At 46.9% G+C, this 18110-nt stretch overlaps 1 protein-coding gene across 2 annotated transcripts in view; it reads left to right on the top strand.

Moving 5' to 3' along the window:
• Positions 11979-18110, top strand: part of ETV5 (ets variant 5) — a 56947-nt gene continuing 50815 nt past the window's right edge. Inside the window, exons 1-5 of one of the 2 annotated variants that reach the window (XM_021068467.1) lie at positions 11979-12261; positions 15383-15501; positions 15617-15704; positions 15818-15865; positions 15960-16010. In XM_021068467.1, the coding sequence (XP_020924126.1) occupies positions 11979-12261; positions 15383-15501; positions 15617-15704; positions 15818-15865; positions 15960-16010 (589 nt within the window). 2 annotated transcript variants of the gene reach the window in all.

Below are 18110 nucleotides of genomic sequence, written 5' to 3'. Positions count from 1 at the left end.
ACTCACTGAAGGAATTTGGACCTGTCCTCCCTCCCCTGGGCCAGGCAGCAAAGGCAGAAAGCAGCAGAAGGACGTGCCGGGTGGACCCCAACTGTTCTGAGGCCATGGACAGCCTTCCCCATTCTTCCTGTGGACTCTGTCCTGCTTGTTTGCACTTTGGAGTGATCTGGCCCAGGGCAAGGAGGCACCTAGCAAATGCTTTTTTGGATTCCCCCATCTTTTTGTTAGGAATCTACACTCTCTTTCTCTCCCCTCTCTGCTCTGATGCATTCAAACCACCCTTCACCCATTAGCTTTGTCTTCCAAATTTCCCCTCTTCTACTCCTGAACTTACCTCGCTTCTCTCTTGCTCAAGGAATCCGATCCAGCTTCCTCATATCACCAACAATTTTTACCCATCTCCCTCCAAACTTACCTTCCTCTGCCTTACACTTGCCCTACCATCCCATCCTCCCTATCGCCCACCCTAGCATCCAGCCCAGTGGCTCTCAGAAGTTTCATCCAAGGGAAAGGAATGTAAGGGAGTCTTGTCCAAATTAGACGCAAAGATACAATTTTCTCAGTGTTAAGTTTTTTCCCATCAACTTTTGTTAAACCTTTGGCACCAGCAGCTCTGCCTGTCTCTAGTGAGAGCCCACAGATGGCAAAGCGAAAAAAAACAAGTCCCTGGTGAAAATTCATGGAAAAGCCTCGGGAGAGGCCCATCACAAGTCTTCAACAGCTTGTTTATTTCACAGACATGTGCTCACGGTTGTGGTTTTATATGTACACATGGAATAAATCCCGATTTTATACTAATAAAATTGTTTTTGGTTCATATGATAGAATTATATACAACATGCTTTTGTGATAGTCTTGTGGTCTGCTAAGAAAACTAGGGATTGCAGTGAGCCAGGACAACTGGGTGGCTTTACAAACCATTGCTTCAGACATGAAACCCCTTTCCTCCAACACATCACACACTCACACCTGTTTGTGCCTTTATCATGATGCTCTGCTTATGATCACCGAAACCCTCTGCTTTCTACAAGGTCCCATTCAAACAACACACCCTTCATGAAGGCTTTCTGTCCTCTGTCCTCTTTCCTGAGATCCAACAGAACTCTTATAGTTTCTTCAGAAATCAATGAAGGAGAAACACTAGACATCAGAGAAAATTAAGAAAAAAAGAGAAACACTAAACAAAATCTACAAGGGAGGAAATAGTACATGGAGAAGTAAAATCTTGGGAACTTTTTTTTTTTTTTTTTAACTGAGGGGAGTGGGGATACTGAAAGAGGCTGGAGTGGTCATGAAAGGTTAGTACCAGGAGCCTGAATTCATAGAGAAGAGGGGAGAGAGAAGAGGTATTATGTCTTTACTTCATGCCAGACTTTCTGCTAGGTGCTTTTTGAATACTGTATTTACTCCTCTCGGAAATCTTAAGGATTGCATTATCATCTCTCTTCTACAAATGATAAGACTGAGGCTCAGAGAGATGGAATTTGCTCACATTCACCCACTTGGCAAGTGGCAGAGCCAGGAAAGAAAGCCAGGTCCCCTGCCCACACCTCCTTGGCACTGGACATCGTCACTGCCACCGTCTTGTTGGACAGCTCTGTGGGACAGGAATTGTGATTCCCATTTTTTGGGTAGGAGATTGGTGTGCAGAGCAGTGGAATGGCCCGCCGACAGTCATGCGGTGGTGATGGAGGGGAGCCAGGAAATGGGGGATTTGGTTTCACGTCCACCCTCGATTCACCGCACAAGGAGTGCAGGTGTAACAGTAACTGTGAGAGAAGGCGGTAAATCTGGAGAAGAGGGGGAGGTAGTTTAACCCACTGAAGATCTTTGAATAAATCAAGAACTGTTTCCAGACTGGAGTCTATAGAGCTATTACCACATTAGCATATGGGTTACCATTTACATTTGCAAGGTGTACACACAGTTGTAAAAGAATGCTGCCCGCATTCCAGTCAGGATGCGTGGGTTGGAAAGGGTAAAACATGGATCCCGTAATGAAAAATGACGTCTTGTCATGGAAGGCAGTTTAACACATAGAGAGGAAGAGGAAACACCATATTTAGCTTTTACATTCTCCTGGGGCCGAGACAACCCTGTCAGGACAGGCCCCGAGGTCAGTTTTCAGGTTCAAGGCGAGCATTCCTAAGTGGGAAGGTCCAGAGGAAATCCAGATAAATATCCCAAGCAATTATATTGTGGAGAAAGGAGCAACGAGAGTGGAGGAAAATTTTAGAGACCGTTCAAGTCCAAGGGCCTGTGAAATCCTCCCAGTCAGGATGCCAGCTGGTGAAGACCGTTCCTCCGAGGTCAGGCTGAAATGCTGGTCTGTCTTGGCTGCCTCAAGGAGACACTCTATGTGCCCTGGGTCTATCTGAGAAAGCTGGCAACACTTAGGAGGACCAGGCAGGCTGGAGAAGAAATAGTGGCTTTCCCAACCTGTTCAAGATTGTCAGCCCAGTGGGTAAGGGGACACCTGTCAGGAAGGATCTGGATTGAATGAGGTGATAAGAAGGCTGATACCCTCCTTCTGAACAAGGCCTGGATTTCCAAAATGCAAATGAGAGATTTGGGCATTTAGGGGCAGTACAAATTGCCCTGGGGCTGAGACGAGGCTGGAGGGTCCCCTAAGCTCCACATCACCCCAGATCTGGCTGAAATGAAATACGGTGTCCCAGGGCCCAGGTGTTGCTAAGAAAATGAAGGAAGTCCTCAGCACACCCCCCGAGGCATCACATAGCCCAGGTTCCCCGCTGTCTTGGTTCCTTGCCACATGGGTAGGCCATGCATAAAACAAATCCACAAAGAGGGGGTAACCTGGCCACCCCTCTCCTTGAGCACAAGGTATTGCTTTGCACATTCACACACTCATTCATCCTTTGGTGACCTCTTGCTAAGTGCCAGGTGCTGCGTTTGGGGTGGATAACTCACACACACATCCAAGAGGGTCCCTATTAGAGGACTTTGTCTCGTGGGCAACCACGGCACATGAACAATGTGCTACATGCAGTGCTGGAGAGCATCAGAACTGCATGCCCTCTAGTAGTACATGTTGGAATGATGAGGCTATGATGTTGGAAGCCAATTTTCTGTGCCTTTTGATTTTTTAAGCACCTTTGAGATGTATCCCACGATTCCAAAATGTGGACAATCAGCCCTCTAAGGACTACATATGACTCCTGACACCCCGTCCCTAAATCCCCCCAGTCTCCCTCAGTCCCATTTCCTCCAGCCCTAACACCTATGGTTTAGCCCCACCTGAGCAATTGCCAGTTCCTGGACCTGCCTGTGACTTCCAGGCCTCCATGTGTGTGGAGGGCTGGTCTTGACCTGGAAGGCCCTTTCTTCCTTGCTCTGCCCAGCACAGTCCTAGCTATTAATCACTCAACAGTTGTCCCAATCGTCAACCCTCTCTGGTGCCTTCCTTGACCCCAACAGGAAGTACTCACTGCTCCTTCATTTGTTCTCCCAGTACCCATTTATGGGCCTCAATTATGACGCCTGTAAACACTGTATAATAGGTATTTGTTCCTGTGCCTTCTACCCACCTCTCACCAGACTGGGAGCTCTTCTCGCACAAGCCCCACACTGAAGCCACCAGCCAATCAACAAACATTTATAGAAGTAGAAATGAAATTTATGGGTGTGTAAAATCCTGTGTGTCTTACCTTAATAAGGTCAGGGCCTGTTAAAAGTGATAGCCTAGCTTCATCTAACAGATGGGAAGGGCCATTCACCTTCCATGGCCAAACACCCTCATCCACTTAGTACTGGGACTCTCAGCGCTATGGAGGGAGGGCGGAAGGGCAGGGGCAGAAATACAGGGTAGTAAATCCAAACTGGTTTTTTTTGGCGGGGGTCTTTTTAGGGCTTCTTCATCTCCCACTCCAAACCTCTTAATCTTGGCGTGCCTCTGGGTTGTTTTTTGTTGTTTTTTTTTTTTTTTTTTTTTTTTTTTTTGTCTTTTTAGGGCCGCACCTGTGGCATATGGAGGTTCCCAGGCTGGGGGTCCAATTGGAGTTGTAGCTGCCGGCCTACACCACAGCCTCAGCAACATGGGATCCGAGCTGCGTCTGCAACCTACACCACAGCTCACGGCAACACCGTATCCTTAACCCACTGAGCAAGGCCAGGGATCGAACCCGCAACCTCATGGTTCCTAGATGGATTCGTTTCCGCCACACCATGACGGCACCTCCCAATCTGTTGTTTTTTTCTTTTAAGTCTATCATGCATATACTTTGATGGTTGTCTAGGCAGTAGAATGTATCTAGAAAGCTACAGGAGCAACTGTTAGTAGTGCATGATTCTGGAGAATGGGTCTTAGCTAGGTGGTGAGGTGAAAGCTTTTATTTTCCATTCTGTACCTTTCTGTGATGTTGAGATTTTTGTCATGAGTCTCTATCACTTTTCAAATAAATAAGACATGAAAATGTATCTGTGGCTGAATCTTAAATAGACAATGAAAATTAGGCTGCTGTTTACCAAAGAACATAGAGTCTCACTAGGGTGTTCATAGCAATGGCATTAACAATAGCAAAAACCAGAAACTGCCCAAATCTCCATTAACAGTAACACAGAAGAGTTCCCATCGTGGCTCAGAGGTTAACAAATCCGACTAGGAACCATGAGGTTTCGGGTTCGATCCCTGGCCTTGCTCATTGGGTTAAGGATCCAGCATTGCCGTGAGCTGTGCTGTAGGTCACAGATGCAGCTCGGATCCTATGTTGCTGTGGCTCTGGTGTAGGCCAGCGGCTACAGCTCTGATTAGACCCCTAGCCTGGGAACCTCCATATGCCTCGGAAGCGGCCCTAGAAAAGGCAAAAAACAAAACAAAATAGTAACATGGAAAAATCACTTGTACTTGTAATATAGTCATAGAGTGGGATACTATACAGCAAAGAGAATGAACACAAGTGCACACTACAAGATGGATGGCTTTTCCAAGCATAATGTTGAAGAGAAGGAGCCAGAAACAAAAGCGTACTGTGTGACTCCATCTGTACAATGTACAAGAACAGGCGAAATTGATCTATGATGTTGGAAGCCAGGATGGTGGCTGCCTTTGTGGGGAAGGGAAGGGGCAGTTAGTGGCTAGCAGGGAGCATGAGGGGTCATTTAGGAGGGGTGAACTGAAAATACTGCTCTGTAATCTGAGTCCTAGTTTTACAGAGGTGTTTCCTTTTGAAAATTCAAGATCCACACTTACAATTTGTATACTTTCCTATATGTACGTTATACTTCAATAATAAAGCAAACAACCCCACAAAACAGGCCACAATTTAGATGCCTGAGTATTCTGTTACATCAAGCTGATAATCCCTCTTAAGAGCCTGATGCCGACCTTCCAGGCTCCTAGATATCCAGTGAGGGCACGGCAGTGGGAGATGGGAGCTAAACTGTGGTCCCTAATGGTTTCTGAGCACTTGTGCCCTGTCTGAGGCAGAGCCTGAGTGTGGGGAAGGACAAGCAGAACCCCTGGGCACCTCTGTGGGGCAGAGCAATCCAAGCTCTTCCGGGAGGAGACGCTGCTCTCATAGATTGCATTTCTAGCCATGTATTTTGGCTTTTTAGTGAGAGGGGATGCAGAAAAGGAGAGGAATGGGGGTGAGGAGAGGTTTTCAGGTGGGCTCTGGGTTAAATGGAAGCTGCCCCTTGTCCCAGAGGTTAGGGGTCAGAGACAGACTATTAGCAAGAATCGTGGCAGGGAAAGGGCAGCAGAGGCCACCTCCTTGTTTTTAAACACATGGGTTGTTAGGCTTTAGGTGGCAGTCGATGGGAAGACTGCTTCAGGGTGAAAGGCAGGCTGGACACCCCGTTTGAAGCCTTGTGACAGAGTCCATGCTGACAGAGCATTTCACCTGGGGCTCTGTTACCAGTTGGGCAGAGTCCATCTTCCTTTTGTCCAACTCAAAATAAAGCCGGTCCCCTCCACAGGCCTGACAGAGCCCAAGCGGGGGTGGGCACTTACAAACCAAGCCAAGCACTGCAAGAACCGCCCTCCTCCCCACCCGCTCCCCAGCTGCCACGCTGAAGCAGGCCCATGAGAGAAGGCACATTCCAGCTCCCCCAGCCCCTGAGCCTGCTCTCCCAGTGGGGCTGTGGGCTGATGCCAGAGCAAGGCCTTTCCCAGCCAGAGGCGGCCAAGTTCTAGGTTAGCCCAGACTCGGGCTTCTGGGGGCTAGAGTTTGAGCATGTTGAAGCAAGGATGAACCCCTGGCCCTCTAAAACTCTCCACGAAGGGCAAGCACAGAAGGAAGCAAAAAGGGAGGACTTCTGATAGGTCAAAATAAATCTTGCCACATCTACACATTCAAGTTCATGCACTTCCTCATCAGAGGGGCCCTTTAGCTCTTGCTCAGAATCTGTACAAGCCCAATTCACATTCCCTTGGATTGCGGGTTTCCATGCTCATGGTGGATCTGAGGCAGGAAAGCACAGTAGACAAAAGGGGTTGCTGGAAAAGCAGGTTCTTAATGGATTGAGAAGTTTTGACTGACAACCTAACATGGGAAAGGAGCAGGAAAACTCTAAAGATCGGATACAGGATCCCGCCCCAGAAGCACAGCAGCCTGAGGCTCCTTCAAGGGCCCCACAGGTAGAGTAGAGTGCTAGCGGTGACTGGCTCTGCCTGCATGGCCAGACCCTGTTCATTCATGCCCAGGAGGCTCCAAAGAGGCTGCAGGGTCAACAGGGTTCAGTAAAGAGCTTGCCGTGGAGCTGGGCTCCTTCCTGGACACAATAGGAAACCATGGGGAATTTCCAAAGTCTTTCACCCTATTTCTTTTTTTTTTTTTTTTTTTAAGGTTTGGGGCTTAAGGAAGAAATTCTGCAGCCTCTAGGAATCTAAATGTGAACATGTGTCCTTGGGTTTTCTTCAGAGTGGAGGTTTTATGAAGCCTAAGAATTGAGAGTTTGGAGAAGGAGGTAGGAGACAGGGTGTCCTCAGGCTCAGGAAAGGAGCTGGGAGAGGGATTAAGTCACCACTAGGCCAGTGGGTCAAACTATTTGGTCAGAGGCCTGGCTAGCCCCTTCCTAAATGTGAAAACTCAGACATGTTTTTTTAATCTACCACTTTGATTCTCAGTTTTCACCTCTGCAAATTGGGTGTTATCCCCACCTCCAAGAAGGACTGGGAGCAGGACACAATAATAATGGTATGTGACATGTCTTAGCACAGATCCTGGCCTCTATGGGATGCTCAATACAGGTCATTTCCACTCTCTTTCATAAAAGGGCTTGAGCTGGCCCCAGATAATCATTCAGAAGTCTGCCTGCAGTTTCTGGAGCATGTTCCCAAGGAAGAAGCCAGAGCCCCAAAAGTGAGATGAAGGAAAGCTGGCAGAGTGGGAGGTTACAGGAATTAAGATGGTGTTTCAAGGAGAGTCCATTCAAGATCTGTGTGGGGCTCCTGACTCCAATTTTTTTTTTTTTTTAAGTGCTTCACCGGTGGCATATGGAAGTTCCAAGGCTAGGGGTCTAATAGGAGCTGCAGCTCCCAGCCTACACCCCACAGCCACAGCAATATCAGATCCAAGTTGCATCTGTGACCTACACCGCAGCTTGCAGCAAAGCTGAATCCTTAACCCACTGAGAAAGGCCAGGGATGGAACCCACATTCTCACGGATACTAGTCAGGTTCTTAACCTGCTGTGCCACAACAGGAACTCCCTGGCTCCAAGTCTTATTAGCTGTGTGATCTTGGGCAAGTTACCTAACTTCTCTGTGCCTCAGTTTCATCATCTTTAAAATAGGGTTAATAATGGTATGTATATCACTTGGTTGTTGGGAGGATTGAGGGGGTTGGTAAAGCCTGTGGCACAGGAAAGAGATCGTTCCTGCAGGCTAGTCTCACTAAGCACACTTGCCTTCCCTGGAGCGGAGGGAGCCCCGCAGAGCAGTTACTGGCTGGGCTCTGGAGGGGGCCCCTTGGGCAGTCTCTCCCTCTGTGTGTCAGCCGCGTAGTGATTTATGTAACTTTCCTGTACCTAAACTTCCTCATCTGAGAAAAGTGAAGGTGATAATAATAGTACCTCCCTCAGAGGGCTGTTGTTGGGACTAAATGTGCTAATATGTGTGAAGTGTTTAGAAAAGTGTCTGGCTCATATTAAGCACTCAGCAAATGTCAGCTATTATTACTCCCTGACTATAAAGAACCCTGAAGACAATATGGCACCTATTTGTTTAAAGAGACATTGAAGCTAAAGGGTTTTCTTTTCTCGCCTCAGTTTTAAGGGTATTTATATCTGAATTTTACAAAGGAAGGTGTGCCAGCCAGATAGAATCCTTTATCCCTTAAAGATGAGAAAAACATTGCTGTACCTTTTAATGCCATCCTCAAGGCGCTTCCCCCATACTGTACAAGAATGGGAAATGGGAAAAGTGTCATGTAAACAGACACACCGACACCCTGGCCACGTAGCCTCTCCCCCTCTCATCTCTATCTCCAGACAGGGCTATACACTCCATAACATTTCCAACAGAGAAGGAAAGGTATCTTGACATAAGGGACAAATATCATGATGCCACCGCATTTTCCACTGCCATTTTGGTGATCAGCTCAAGGCAGGGTTATTCACCTTACGTGCAAACCTGCTTTTTGGATTTTAGGGGGAAATTTTAAAAGCAGTCCTCTAAAGGGAAACAGAAGCTTTCAGGCTGGGGATGAGGGACTTGCTTTTCTATCCTTCCGTGTTGCTTCTCTGAAGACAGTGCAAACTGAAGAACAAGGGCCTAGTTATCCTACTGTGATTGAGTTTTGCTACTGCCAGAGAACAAAGGCTAGATTGACATTCGAATGTTCCAGAAGGCTGGTCTCTCTTTTTGTTATCTTTTCCAGTCTTGTTTCCCTCCTGGATAAGAGAGAATGGTATGTTAGAACACAGGCTGAGCAAATTCTCCAATATAAGTAATGTTCTTAAGAGGAAAGCCTCAATGTACTAAACAAAGAACTTCTAAATACCGACCCTTCACCCTTTTAAAAGGCAAAGATCATTCAAGAAGACAGAGAGTGAAATGGGGACAGGAGCAGGAAGAAGCAGGAGAAAAGAAGGAAGAGGTATAGAGAAAAGACATCATGAACACTTAAAAGTAAGGAACCAACTCTGGGCCCAGGAGTCAGCCTGGCAAGGTAGGTATGAGCTACTCCCTCACATCTCACGGCAGAGCTAAGGTGCCTGGGTCCAGGGCCCGAACCTCCTGTTCAACACAAGCTCCTATTTCTCAGAGCCATATTCTTAGAGCTGGAGCAATACTCTGAGTTCACTTATCTCGCCCAGTGCAGTAGTCCCTCTGCACCAAATCTTTCTGCATAAATGTCTCCTGTGATGGGGGACTCATTACCAGCAGCACTAGTCCTTTGGGGGCCACTCCGAACATGCCAAAGTCCTTCCCAACCCTCTACTGAGCTAAAAATCTGCCTCCCTAGGACTTCAACCAGTTCTACCCTCTATCATTGGGGTTCAGATGACATTTCCTGGTGGCTTTCCGAACAACAAAGGGACATGCTGAGTCTGACTCGTATGCACTCTGGAGCCTGCCTGCCTTACTGCTTATCCAGGCTCCGCAAATGACAAGATGTGCAACCATTAGCCAGTCAAGACCACTGGTCTCTGCTTTAATACCTGTACTTTATAGACCGGAACTGATGTGTACTATTATTATGAGGAATAAATGAGACCACCCGTGGAGAACTGTATATGGCATGAAGAAGTTAGTGAACTTCAGCTGCTGAATGTGTACAAGAGATTGTGGGCTCCTTCAAGACAAAGGCTGAATCTCATTCATCTCTAACCTTTTTGCTGAGCACAGGGTTTGGCTGAGTATTGGGTACAAAATAAATGTTTACTGAATGACTAAATAATTGGTAAAAGCTCTACTCTGGTGTAAATTCCTCCATGATCTCGTGTGTGTGACAATCTTCCTATAAAAACCCATCCCCCGATTCCTCCCCTGCTCCTAACTTGGCCGCCATTTATCACAGCTTAATCCAGAAATACCCCACTGCTCTTCCCAAGGTGGGATGGAGAGCCTTGGTTTGAGGCAAAGATCAGACAATCACATGAGAGGCCTCAAAGCCAACCCTGTGGAAGAAGTCACTGCGAAGTGTCCTGCACTGTTTCCCTGTAGCCAGTGTGACTGATGGGCTATGGTTCATACGGTGAAGGACATGTGGCCCCATGGGCTGCAGGTCTTCCCGCCACCAGGGCCTGAGGGCAGATTTAAGTGGAATCCAAAAGCTCTTCTGGAGAAACTAGATATGAGAGCAGGATGAGACGGGATGAGTTGGGGCAGTCAACCACGGAGGAGAATTGGGGACCCAACCTGGGCCCTGAGTCCAGCAAGAGAGACAGCCCCTCAGGGATGTCAGCAACACACTGGGAGCACTCGTCTAAGGACTGTGCTCCAGCCACCAAAGAGAAATGGTGCTGCCTGGGGAAAGGAGAGAGGCACTAACGGAAAACTCCACTGGAGCTGGTGTGGGTAGCAAAATGCTCTCCTAGGAAATTCCATAACGTGGAACTGCTTGCTAAAGGTTCAGAGCACTTTCCCACCCACCCACTCTATTGTTCATGCCTGGTCAGTGCTGCATCTAGGAACTCCAGGTTTCCTTCCATGAAGTCCAAAATTTCTTGGGCTATAAATGACTGAGAGCCCATAAGTGGAAGCAGAAAAAGGTGGGCAAATTTTGACCTAAATTTTTTTTTTCTTTAAAAAATCCACACTGCATTCCCCACGGTGGTGGTAGGAGGCAGCCCCAGTGTCGGCAGGGCCAGTCTTTACTAGGGGCTCTCTCCTCCCCCCACCGCTGGCGCACGAGGTGAATGGCAGGGCACACCAGCAGAATGAGAACAGAAGAGCTCCTTCGCAAGTCCCAATATCCTGGGGGAGAGCAGAGAGTCATCCCACGGCCTTCGCAGAAGGGGGCAGAGGGGGCGGAGAGGGGAGAGGATTGCTTGTTTCCTGGAACACCCTGTTAAGAATCTGAGCAATTGCAGTTAGTGCCCGGTCGTTTGGCAAGAAGAGTAGCTTCTCCTCGTTCCCAGCTGCACGGGATCTAATTCGCAAATGCACCATCTTGCATTCAACACTTAAATGGAAAACAAGCAGGCGATCTAACTCTGCAAGCCCGCTTCGGAGGGATTTATGTTTCTAGGTCGGCGGACCGGTTGGTGTCCTCCCCAGAGAGGATTTCTTTGAGTGCCGACCCTCTCACATCCCGGATCCAAAACCCACTCTGGCGGTTATAAACTGCAATTAAGCATGGGGAGAAAACAGGATTTGGTTGGGCCTTGGGCCTGCCAGTATAAAATAGTACCTAAAAGCTGTTTGAGAGCTCAGATTTTAAAGGGAGATACTGCTTTTTCTTCCCCCACTGGAAACCTAGTTAAAGGAAATTAAGGCCTCTCTTAAAGGTAACTAAGATTAGAGGGCTCGGTTTCCGTTTTCTGTGTTTCTATGGGCCGAACGCCCAGGTCGGTCAGCGAGTTTCTCTCCGGGTGGAATGACAGATTCCTCTCGCCTGAATTCTAAAATGATAACTTCTCTTGGTGCTGCAGCTGCGAACGACCGGGGCTCAGCGGCCCAATCCCGGCAGTGGTGTTGCTGGGAGGGCTGGGAGTGGGGGTGGGGAAGAAGTAAGGGTGAATGAGGAAGGGGAAAGAGCCAAGCTTCGGTGAAAAGTTGGGAGAGCTGCAAGGAGAGAAGTAAAGGCGGCTCTTAGAGGCCCTCGGCCCCTTTAAGTGCTTCACTGACTCAGCTAAGCTTCCCCCTCAGGTCGCGTTTTTTATGAATGAAAAACGTCCTTACATTCATTATATAAACAAGCCTGTGCTGATTGGCCAATGGGCCCCAGATGCATAAATTATGTAAAACAGACCCCTGAGGGGGTGGGGAGGGACGTGCTGTTGACCAATGAGGACCAGAGTTGATGGGGCGGCTTGGCTGGATTTGCCCGCAGACAGGGTAAACAAGAGGTGATGGGCAGCCGCTGGAGCGGCCTCGGGCCAATGGGAAAACGGCTGGGCTACAGCCGCGGGCCAATGGCGGTGGGCAGAGCGGCGGGCCGCTGGGGGCCGGGCCAGCGCTCCAGCCTGGTTGGCAGCTGCAGCGCAGAGTCCAGCCGCTGGTGCGCGGAGCGGTTTATCGTCTCCGGAGCGGTGCGGCCCAGCCATTCGCCTAGGCACCCAGGCCCGGTGCGCGCGTGCGTGAGCGCGCCTGCGCCCCGGGGCCGCTGCAAGGGGAGGAGAGCCACCGCCTCAGGTGAGGGGGCGTCGAGGGACAGAGGGTTTTTGGAGCGGGTGTCTTGGAAGGGCCCAGCGGGCGAGAGTTCACTGGCTAATTCAGAATCCTCAAAGTCGGGGTGCACTTTCTGTGGTGGCTGAGCCCCCTCCCTTCCAGGGCTGACCGCCCCCTCCTCTTGCGGCCCGGTCCGGTCCGGTTCCTGAGAGGCGTCGAGCGGAGGCGGCTAACGGTTCCGGAGCGCGCAGAGAGCGGGTTTCCGCACGTCGCGGGGGAGGCGCGCGGGAGCGCGAGGTGCGGGGGCTCCCGGGTGGGGATGGAGGGGCGCCGAGTTGCCGGCTTTACCATCTCTGGAGATCTGAGAGTCCGGAGAGGACTTGGGGGCTCTGGAGAAGAGGTACTCGGCAGAGGTTTGCAGTGAGGAGGGGACCTAAAGCAGCTTTGGGCGAATGTTTGAGAGGTGATGCACCCCCACCCCAGTACCAGGAGAGGTTAAGTGACATGTGCAGCCTGCGAGATTTGGGGTCGGCCGGGAACTTAGGCAGGCCTTGCAAGTTTCAGGTTGTGGAAAGTGGACACCAGTCCCCCACTCCCACCCCAGCAGACCAAGGGCGTCAGGCTGCACGGCGATTCTCGAGAAATCGGGGAGCATCAGAACCGCGGCCTGGGGATGGTGGAAAAGAAGGAAAAAAAAAAAAAATGCGGAGGGGGATGGAGAGATGCCGGAGCCTCCTCGCGCTGGATTAGGGATCTGACCGCATTTTCAGAGGGGAGGAGACCTCTGGGGGAAACTGAACTCTTAATTGAAAAGGGGTACCAAAGAGAGATGTTTGGAAGGTTTTTCTAGCGGGGGTGGGGAGGGGGGGATTGGAGGCTGTTGGTAGCGCCCGGCGCCGCAGCTCGTTTTTATGAATGTGGGTGACTTTATGAATGAAGCGGGTTTCTTTCGTTGGCTCGCAGCTCCCTGCGGCTTTTTTTCTTTGCTTTTTTGTGAATGAAGCATTGAGCTTTCCTCCTAAAACGCTGGGGTGAGGGGCCTGCGTCGGAGGCAGGGCGTGCGTTGGGAGTGGGGGCGGGGGCGCATCCAAAGGAGTTTTCATGAATGGAGAAGGCTGGGAATTGGGTGGAAGTGTGTCTTGTTTTGTGAATGGGGCCCAGTGCTAGGGATCCAGTTACAGCCTTTACCTGATGTGGCGGCTGCGGCTCGCTCTCCCATTCATAAAACCGGGCCCGCTGCGCGCCGCGGGGGAGGGGCCTCGATCGGACCGCTGCGTTGTGTTAAAGTTTTTCCTGGGGGCACCAGGCGTGGTGTGTGTGTGGGGGGGGGGGGGAGCACAAAGGAAGTGGTTTATACTCCTGGATGAATTCGAGCCTTCCCTTCAGGCTTTTTTTTTTTTTTAATTTATACTTTGAACAAAATTTTTCTAGCCCTTGAACTTTGAGAGTTGCTTTAAAGACCCTCGATGCCTCTTTTGGATGCGCTTCTGGCACCTACTTTCTTTCATTTAATTTTTTAAAAGATTTTTTTTTTCCTTCATAGTGAAGTAGTTTTGCAACGCATTCCATTGGTAGACTCTGAAAAGATCTCCCCCTCCGATCTCCTACCCGTTGTCGCCTTCTCCCAATAGACATTTACAGAATTTCTAAGGCCACGATTTATTTAATCGGACAGATTTTTGAAGGCTACAAGGAACTCCTTTTCTTGCCCCTCAACTCAGATTCTGTTTACGGGTTGTTGACATTTGGGAAAGAAGCTCTATCCTGAACGTTTTAGCGCTGTTTGGAAGGCAGGCAGGCAGGCTAGCCAGAGTGTTTTTCTAGGAAGTTATGAACTGTGCGCAGTTTTGCTCCTTTTCCTTTTTCTCTTCGACTTTGAAAATATCTTATTACTTGGATCAAAGTGCTGAGAGGAGGCTGGCCGTGAAGCGTTTCCTTGTATCTTGCTAACTTACAAAAATTTGATATGCTTCACACAGTGTGAAAAACAAATTGGATGGAATTGCCCACTGAGAAAATGTTCCCTATTTAAGATTTGTATATGAGTTAAATAAAAGACTTATCTTTAAATGTGTGGCACTGCTTAGAGCTAGGCTGTATGAAATTAACGTTTCCCCCATTTTGTTGACTTAACTGTTTTTGTTTGAAGAATACAACAAAGTGTTCAGGAAAATGGCACCTTCCTAAAATTGTTACTTTATTCATCTCAAATTAGAAAAAGTTCCCTCCTCTCCATTTTGACCTCCAACCTCTCTTCCCAGCCCCAATGCCTGACAAGTGCTGAAACAAGTTTATTTATTTTTTTTGTCATGTTGGAGAAAAATTGACTTCACTATAATAAACTGAATTTTCTTTCCATGGATCTTTTGCTTTTAATGCGTTTTAAAGAGCTGTGGTAGAGATGCATTTAAAATATGTGCAGTGGAATTTAGTTTTATGCATTACTTTTCATAGCTCGTTTATTCTTTTAGAAGTTGGAGATATCACAGATATCTCTGTAAGTTGCCATGGAGATATCTGTCACATTACAGACACTACACCTGTTTGGACAGAAGGTTTGGGTTTTAATAAGGAGCTGTGTATGAAGATAAGTGGACATCTGATTGATGTATTCCTGAAACTAAATATAGTGTTTTACCACTGACCTACAAAATACTTTTAGAAACAGTATGTATGTCAGATTCTTAATTGCAAATAATTTGGAATGCTTAAACCCAGTTTCTCTGCTTCCTGTCACTGTACTGTCAAAAATTAAATTATGTCTTAAAAAAAAAATAACACCACAAATACCCTGGGGAATCTTCTTATGGAGAGAAGCATGAAATCAACCTTTTAAAATGAAAAATAAGGGATGTGGGGGGGGGAGGTTTAGGGGACAGATAGTAGTAAACCTATAATCTTAATGATTAAATAAAAGAGAAAAATTAAGGGAACGACTAGGTAAATGGATTTGGAACTAAGTCCACCATGACTCTTTAATGTCCTTAATCAAACCCAGAGTTAGTCTGTAAAGCTTACACCTTGAGTGGTCTTTTAGTACCTTAGAGAAAGGTAGTGATTTTGCACAGGCCCTAAAGAAAAAGCAACATAAAATTACTTTCTCTCCCCCCACTTTTAGTTAAAATCTCCCAAATTCATATTACAGGAGGATCCCTTTCCCCCCAGAAATTACTCAATGCTGAGACCTTCCAAAGTGACATTGGAGACGTTGGAAGCACCATGGATGGGTTTTATGATCAACAAGTCCCTTTTATGGTCCCAGGGGTAAGTTTATGTGCTTTTGGTTTGTTTGGTCCTCCCTCCTTCCTGGATTGTGGCACAGCCCCCTTTGCACCCCTTTATTACTCTTGCGTCCTCACTGTCTATTGGCCGCTTTCAGAAATCTCGATCAGAGGAGTGTAGAGGGCGGCCTGTGATTGACAGAAAGAGGAAGTTTTTGGACACTGATCTGGCTCACGATTCTGAAGGTAGGGAAGCTGTCCCCTCTGTTGTGACTTGCTCAAATGGCTCCCAACAAAAACTTACCTCTTCTCCCCAGAAGAGGAATTCTCATTCTGGTGTCTTCTGTTTTCAATTCCAGAGTTGTTTCAGGATCTCAGTCAACTTCAAGAGGCTTGGTTAGCTGAAGGCAAGTTTCTTGGCTGTCCTATTTTCCACATAAAACATTTTATTGTGCTTTTTAATAAAACTTAAAATGTCTAAAATAAAAATCTCTTTTCCAGCACAAGTTCCTGATGATGAACAGTTTGTCCCAGATTTTCAGTCTGATAACTGTAAGTACCTTTCTAGTGGTGGCACATGTGTTCTGAAATTGTCTAGTCTTGGATCATTTGTGTCTAGAATATTCTTTTCAGTTGTAGACAGCATATTTGGACAGTGGGATGCATTTGGTTTCTTTTAATAATTCAATGCTACCCCTCCCCAAAATTTGTTTCATTCCCTATTGAAATTATTTCTAAGGTGCTTTTATTTTATCACAGGTAAGATTTACAGAACAGAATTCCATATTAAAGTTCTGTTTGCCTAAGATTTTTGCAAGGCTTCAAGCTCGAAATTATAACTTAATTGAAATTATAAGATGTTGGACCAAGCATCCATTAATCGGACATTATCTTACAATGGTTTTGGGGGGTTTGTTTTATAAATTAAGTTCTTAATGTGAATCATAAGCCTGACATTTTTTTCCCTTTAAAGGTGCAGAAAATAGTAAATGAACGATTCCAGTTCATTGTGGCTTCACCCAACATGTTGTCAATTTTGTTTGTGGTTCAGAAAAAAAAAAAGTCACCCAGAGTAGTCACAGATTGGACCTGATTTACACTTATTTTTCTTGTAGTTGTCTGGACTTTGTTGCTCACAGAAGAGTAAAAACTTTTTCTTAAAATGGTCATTGAGTGCCCCTATCACTGAGATAAATGCAGTGGGAGCTCAGTGCTGGCAAGGGCACAGTTAGTTTTGCACTGATCTTTTGGGGCTGTCCTCAACAGGTCTGGGAGGTTTTATGGTCCAGGCAGAGCTATCAAGGACAAAGCTGGCTGATGAAATTTGAGCAGCACAGGGCAGCTCTAGAGAGCATTAGTCACTGGCGAATGCGCAGGTTTAAGAGAGGCCTGGAGAAAATGCTGCCTCTCTTGAGAGTTGCATCATAGAGAAATTCGTGTCTCTTAGTCATAGTTTATAATAGCAAGCACCTGAGCCAGGCAAGGGTTAGATTTCTCATTTTGCACCAACAAATTCTTCCCAGCTTTGTTTTATCTCATGTGTATGTAAAAATGCCACTGGGAGAGAAGGTATCTTTGGGTCTAAGGTAAAAGCTGGAGATTCTAAATGGATAAATGAAAGACCAGAGGTACCAGCTAGACATTCTTTAATGATAAGCCTCATATTCAAGGTGCAGTTCAAGGTACAATGCTACGAAACTTTAAAAGGGAACAAACTGTAACTCACAGATGCATGGTTATCTTAGCTTTGTCATAGCTTGCTGTGGATGTTTTCTATAGGAAAGTAAATACATGTTAGTTATTGCCCTTTGATTGCTTTCAAGTGGGTGGGAAACTTGCCACTGAAAGGTTAAAGATAACCCAAACTGTGTGTGTGCCTGCGCGCGTGCACACGATGTTTACAAGATAAAAGACAAGATTTGTAATCCTACTTTGTTCTGTGTTGACAATTTGGCCCAGCCTTTCCAGTTCTTGTCCAGAGCAGCATAAACTGCAGTCTGTTTGGGAGGTGGCTTTGTTGGCAGAGATTCTTTGAAATGATTTTATGACACTTTTGTTTGCTCCTCTGTAACCCAAAAGAGTTAAAACAAGATTCTAAATCGATAAATGAAAGACCAGAGGTACCAGCTAGGTGAGATGACTGCATTCAGATTGATTTCATGTGCTGAAGCAAAGGTATGTTGTTTAGAGAAAGATATCAGCAAACAGGATTCATATTTGGAGAGAGATTTATCTGCAGGAAGAGGCTAAAGTGAAAGAATCAATAAATGTGTTTTGGCTCCATAGAAATAATTCCTGCTCAGCGAATAGAATGTGCTAAGTTCTTTAATTAAAGTGCCATACCTAAAATGGAGCTGCTTTAGGCGATGTGTCTGCTTACCAAGTGTGATATGTTTTTTAACTTTGTTTGCTTTGTGCTTTAACTTTGTAAGGTGGAACTTTTCTGCCTTTTTATGGATAAAGCAGATGGTTGAGTAGCCTCAAAAAGTCTTTGAATAATTCTTTCCCCCCCCGACTCTTATTCTAGAGATGGAGCTTCAAGAAGGGTAGATTCACGTAGAAGTTAGGTTCATGAACCAAAATGTGTGGGTGTATCCTTGAGCCATTTATTCTTGTTCCTCTGTGTAACTGCTTTGACTTCACTTTGACTAT

The sequence above is a fragment of the Sus scrofa genome, chromosome 13 (genome assembly GCF_000003025.6).
Source record: "Sus scrofa isolate TJ Tabasco breed Duroc chromosome 13, Sscrofa11.1, whole genome shotgun sequence".
Lineage (NCBI taxonomy): Eukaryota > Metazoa > Chordata > Mammalia > Artiodactyla > Suidae > Sus > Sus scrofa.
The sequence above is the reverse complement of the archived record's forward strand: the minus strand, read 5'-3'. Positions and strand labels throughout refer to the sequence as shown.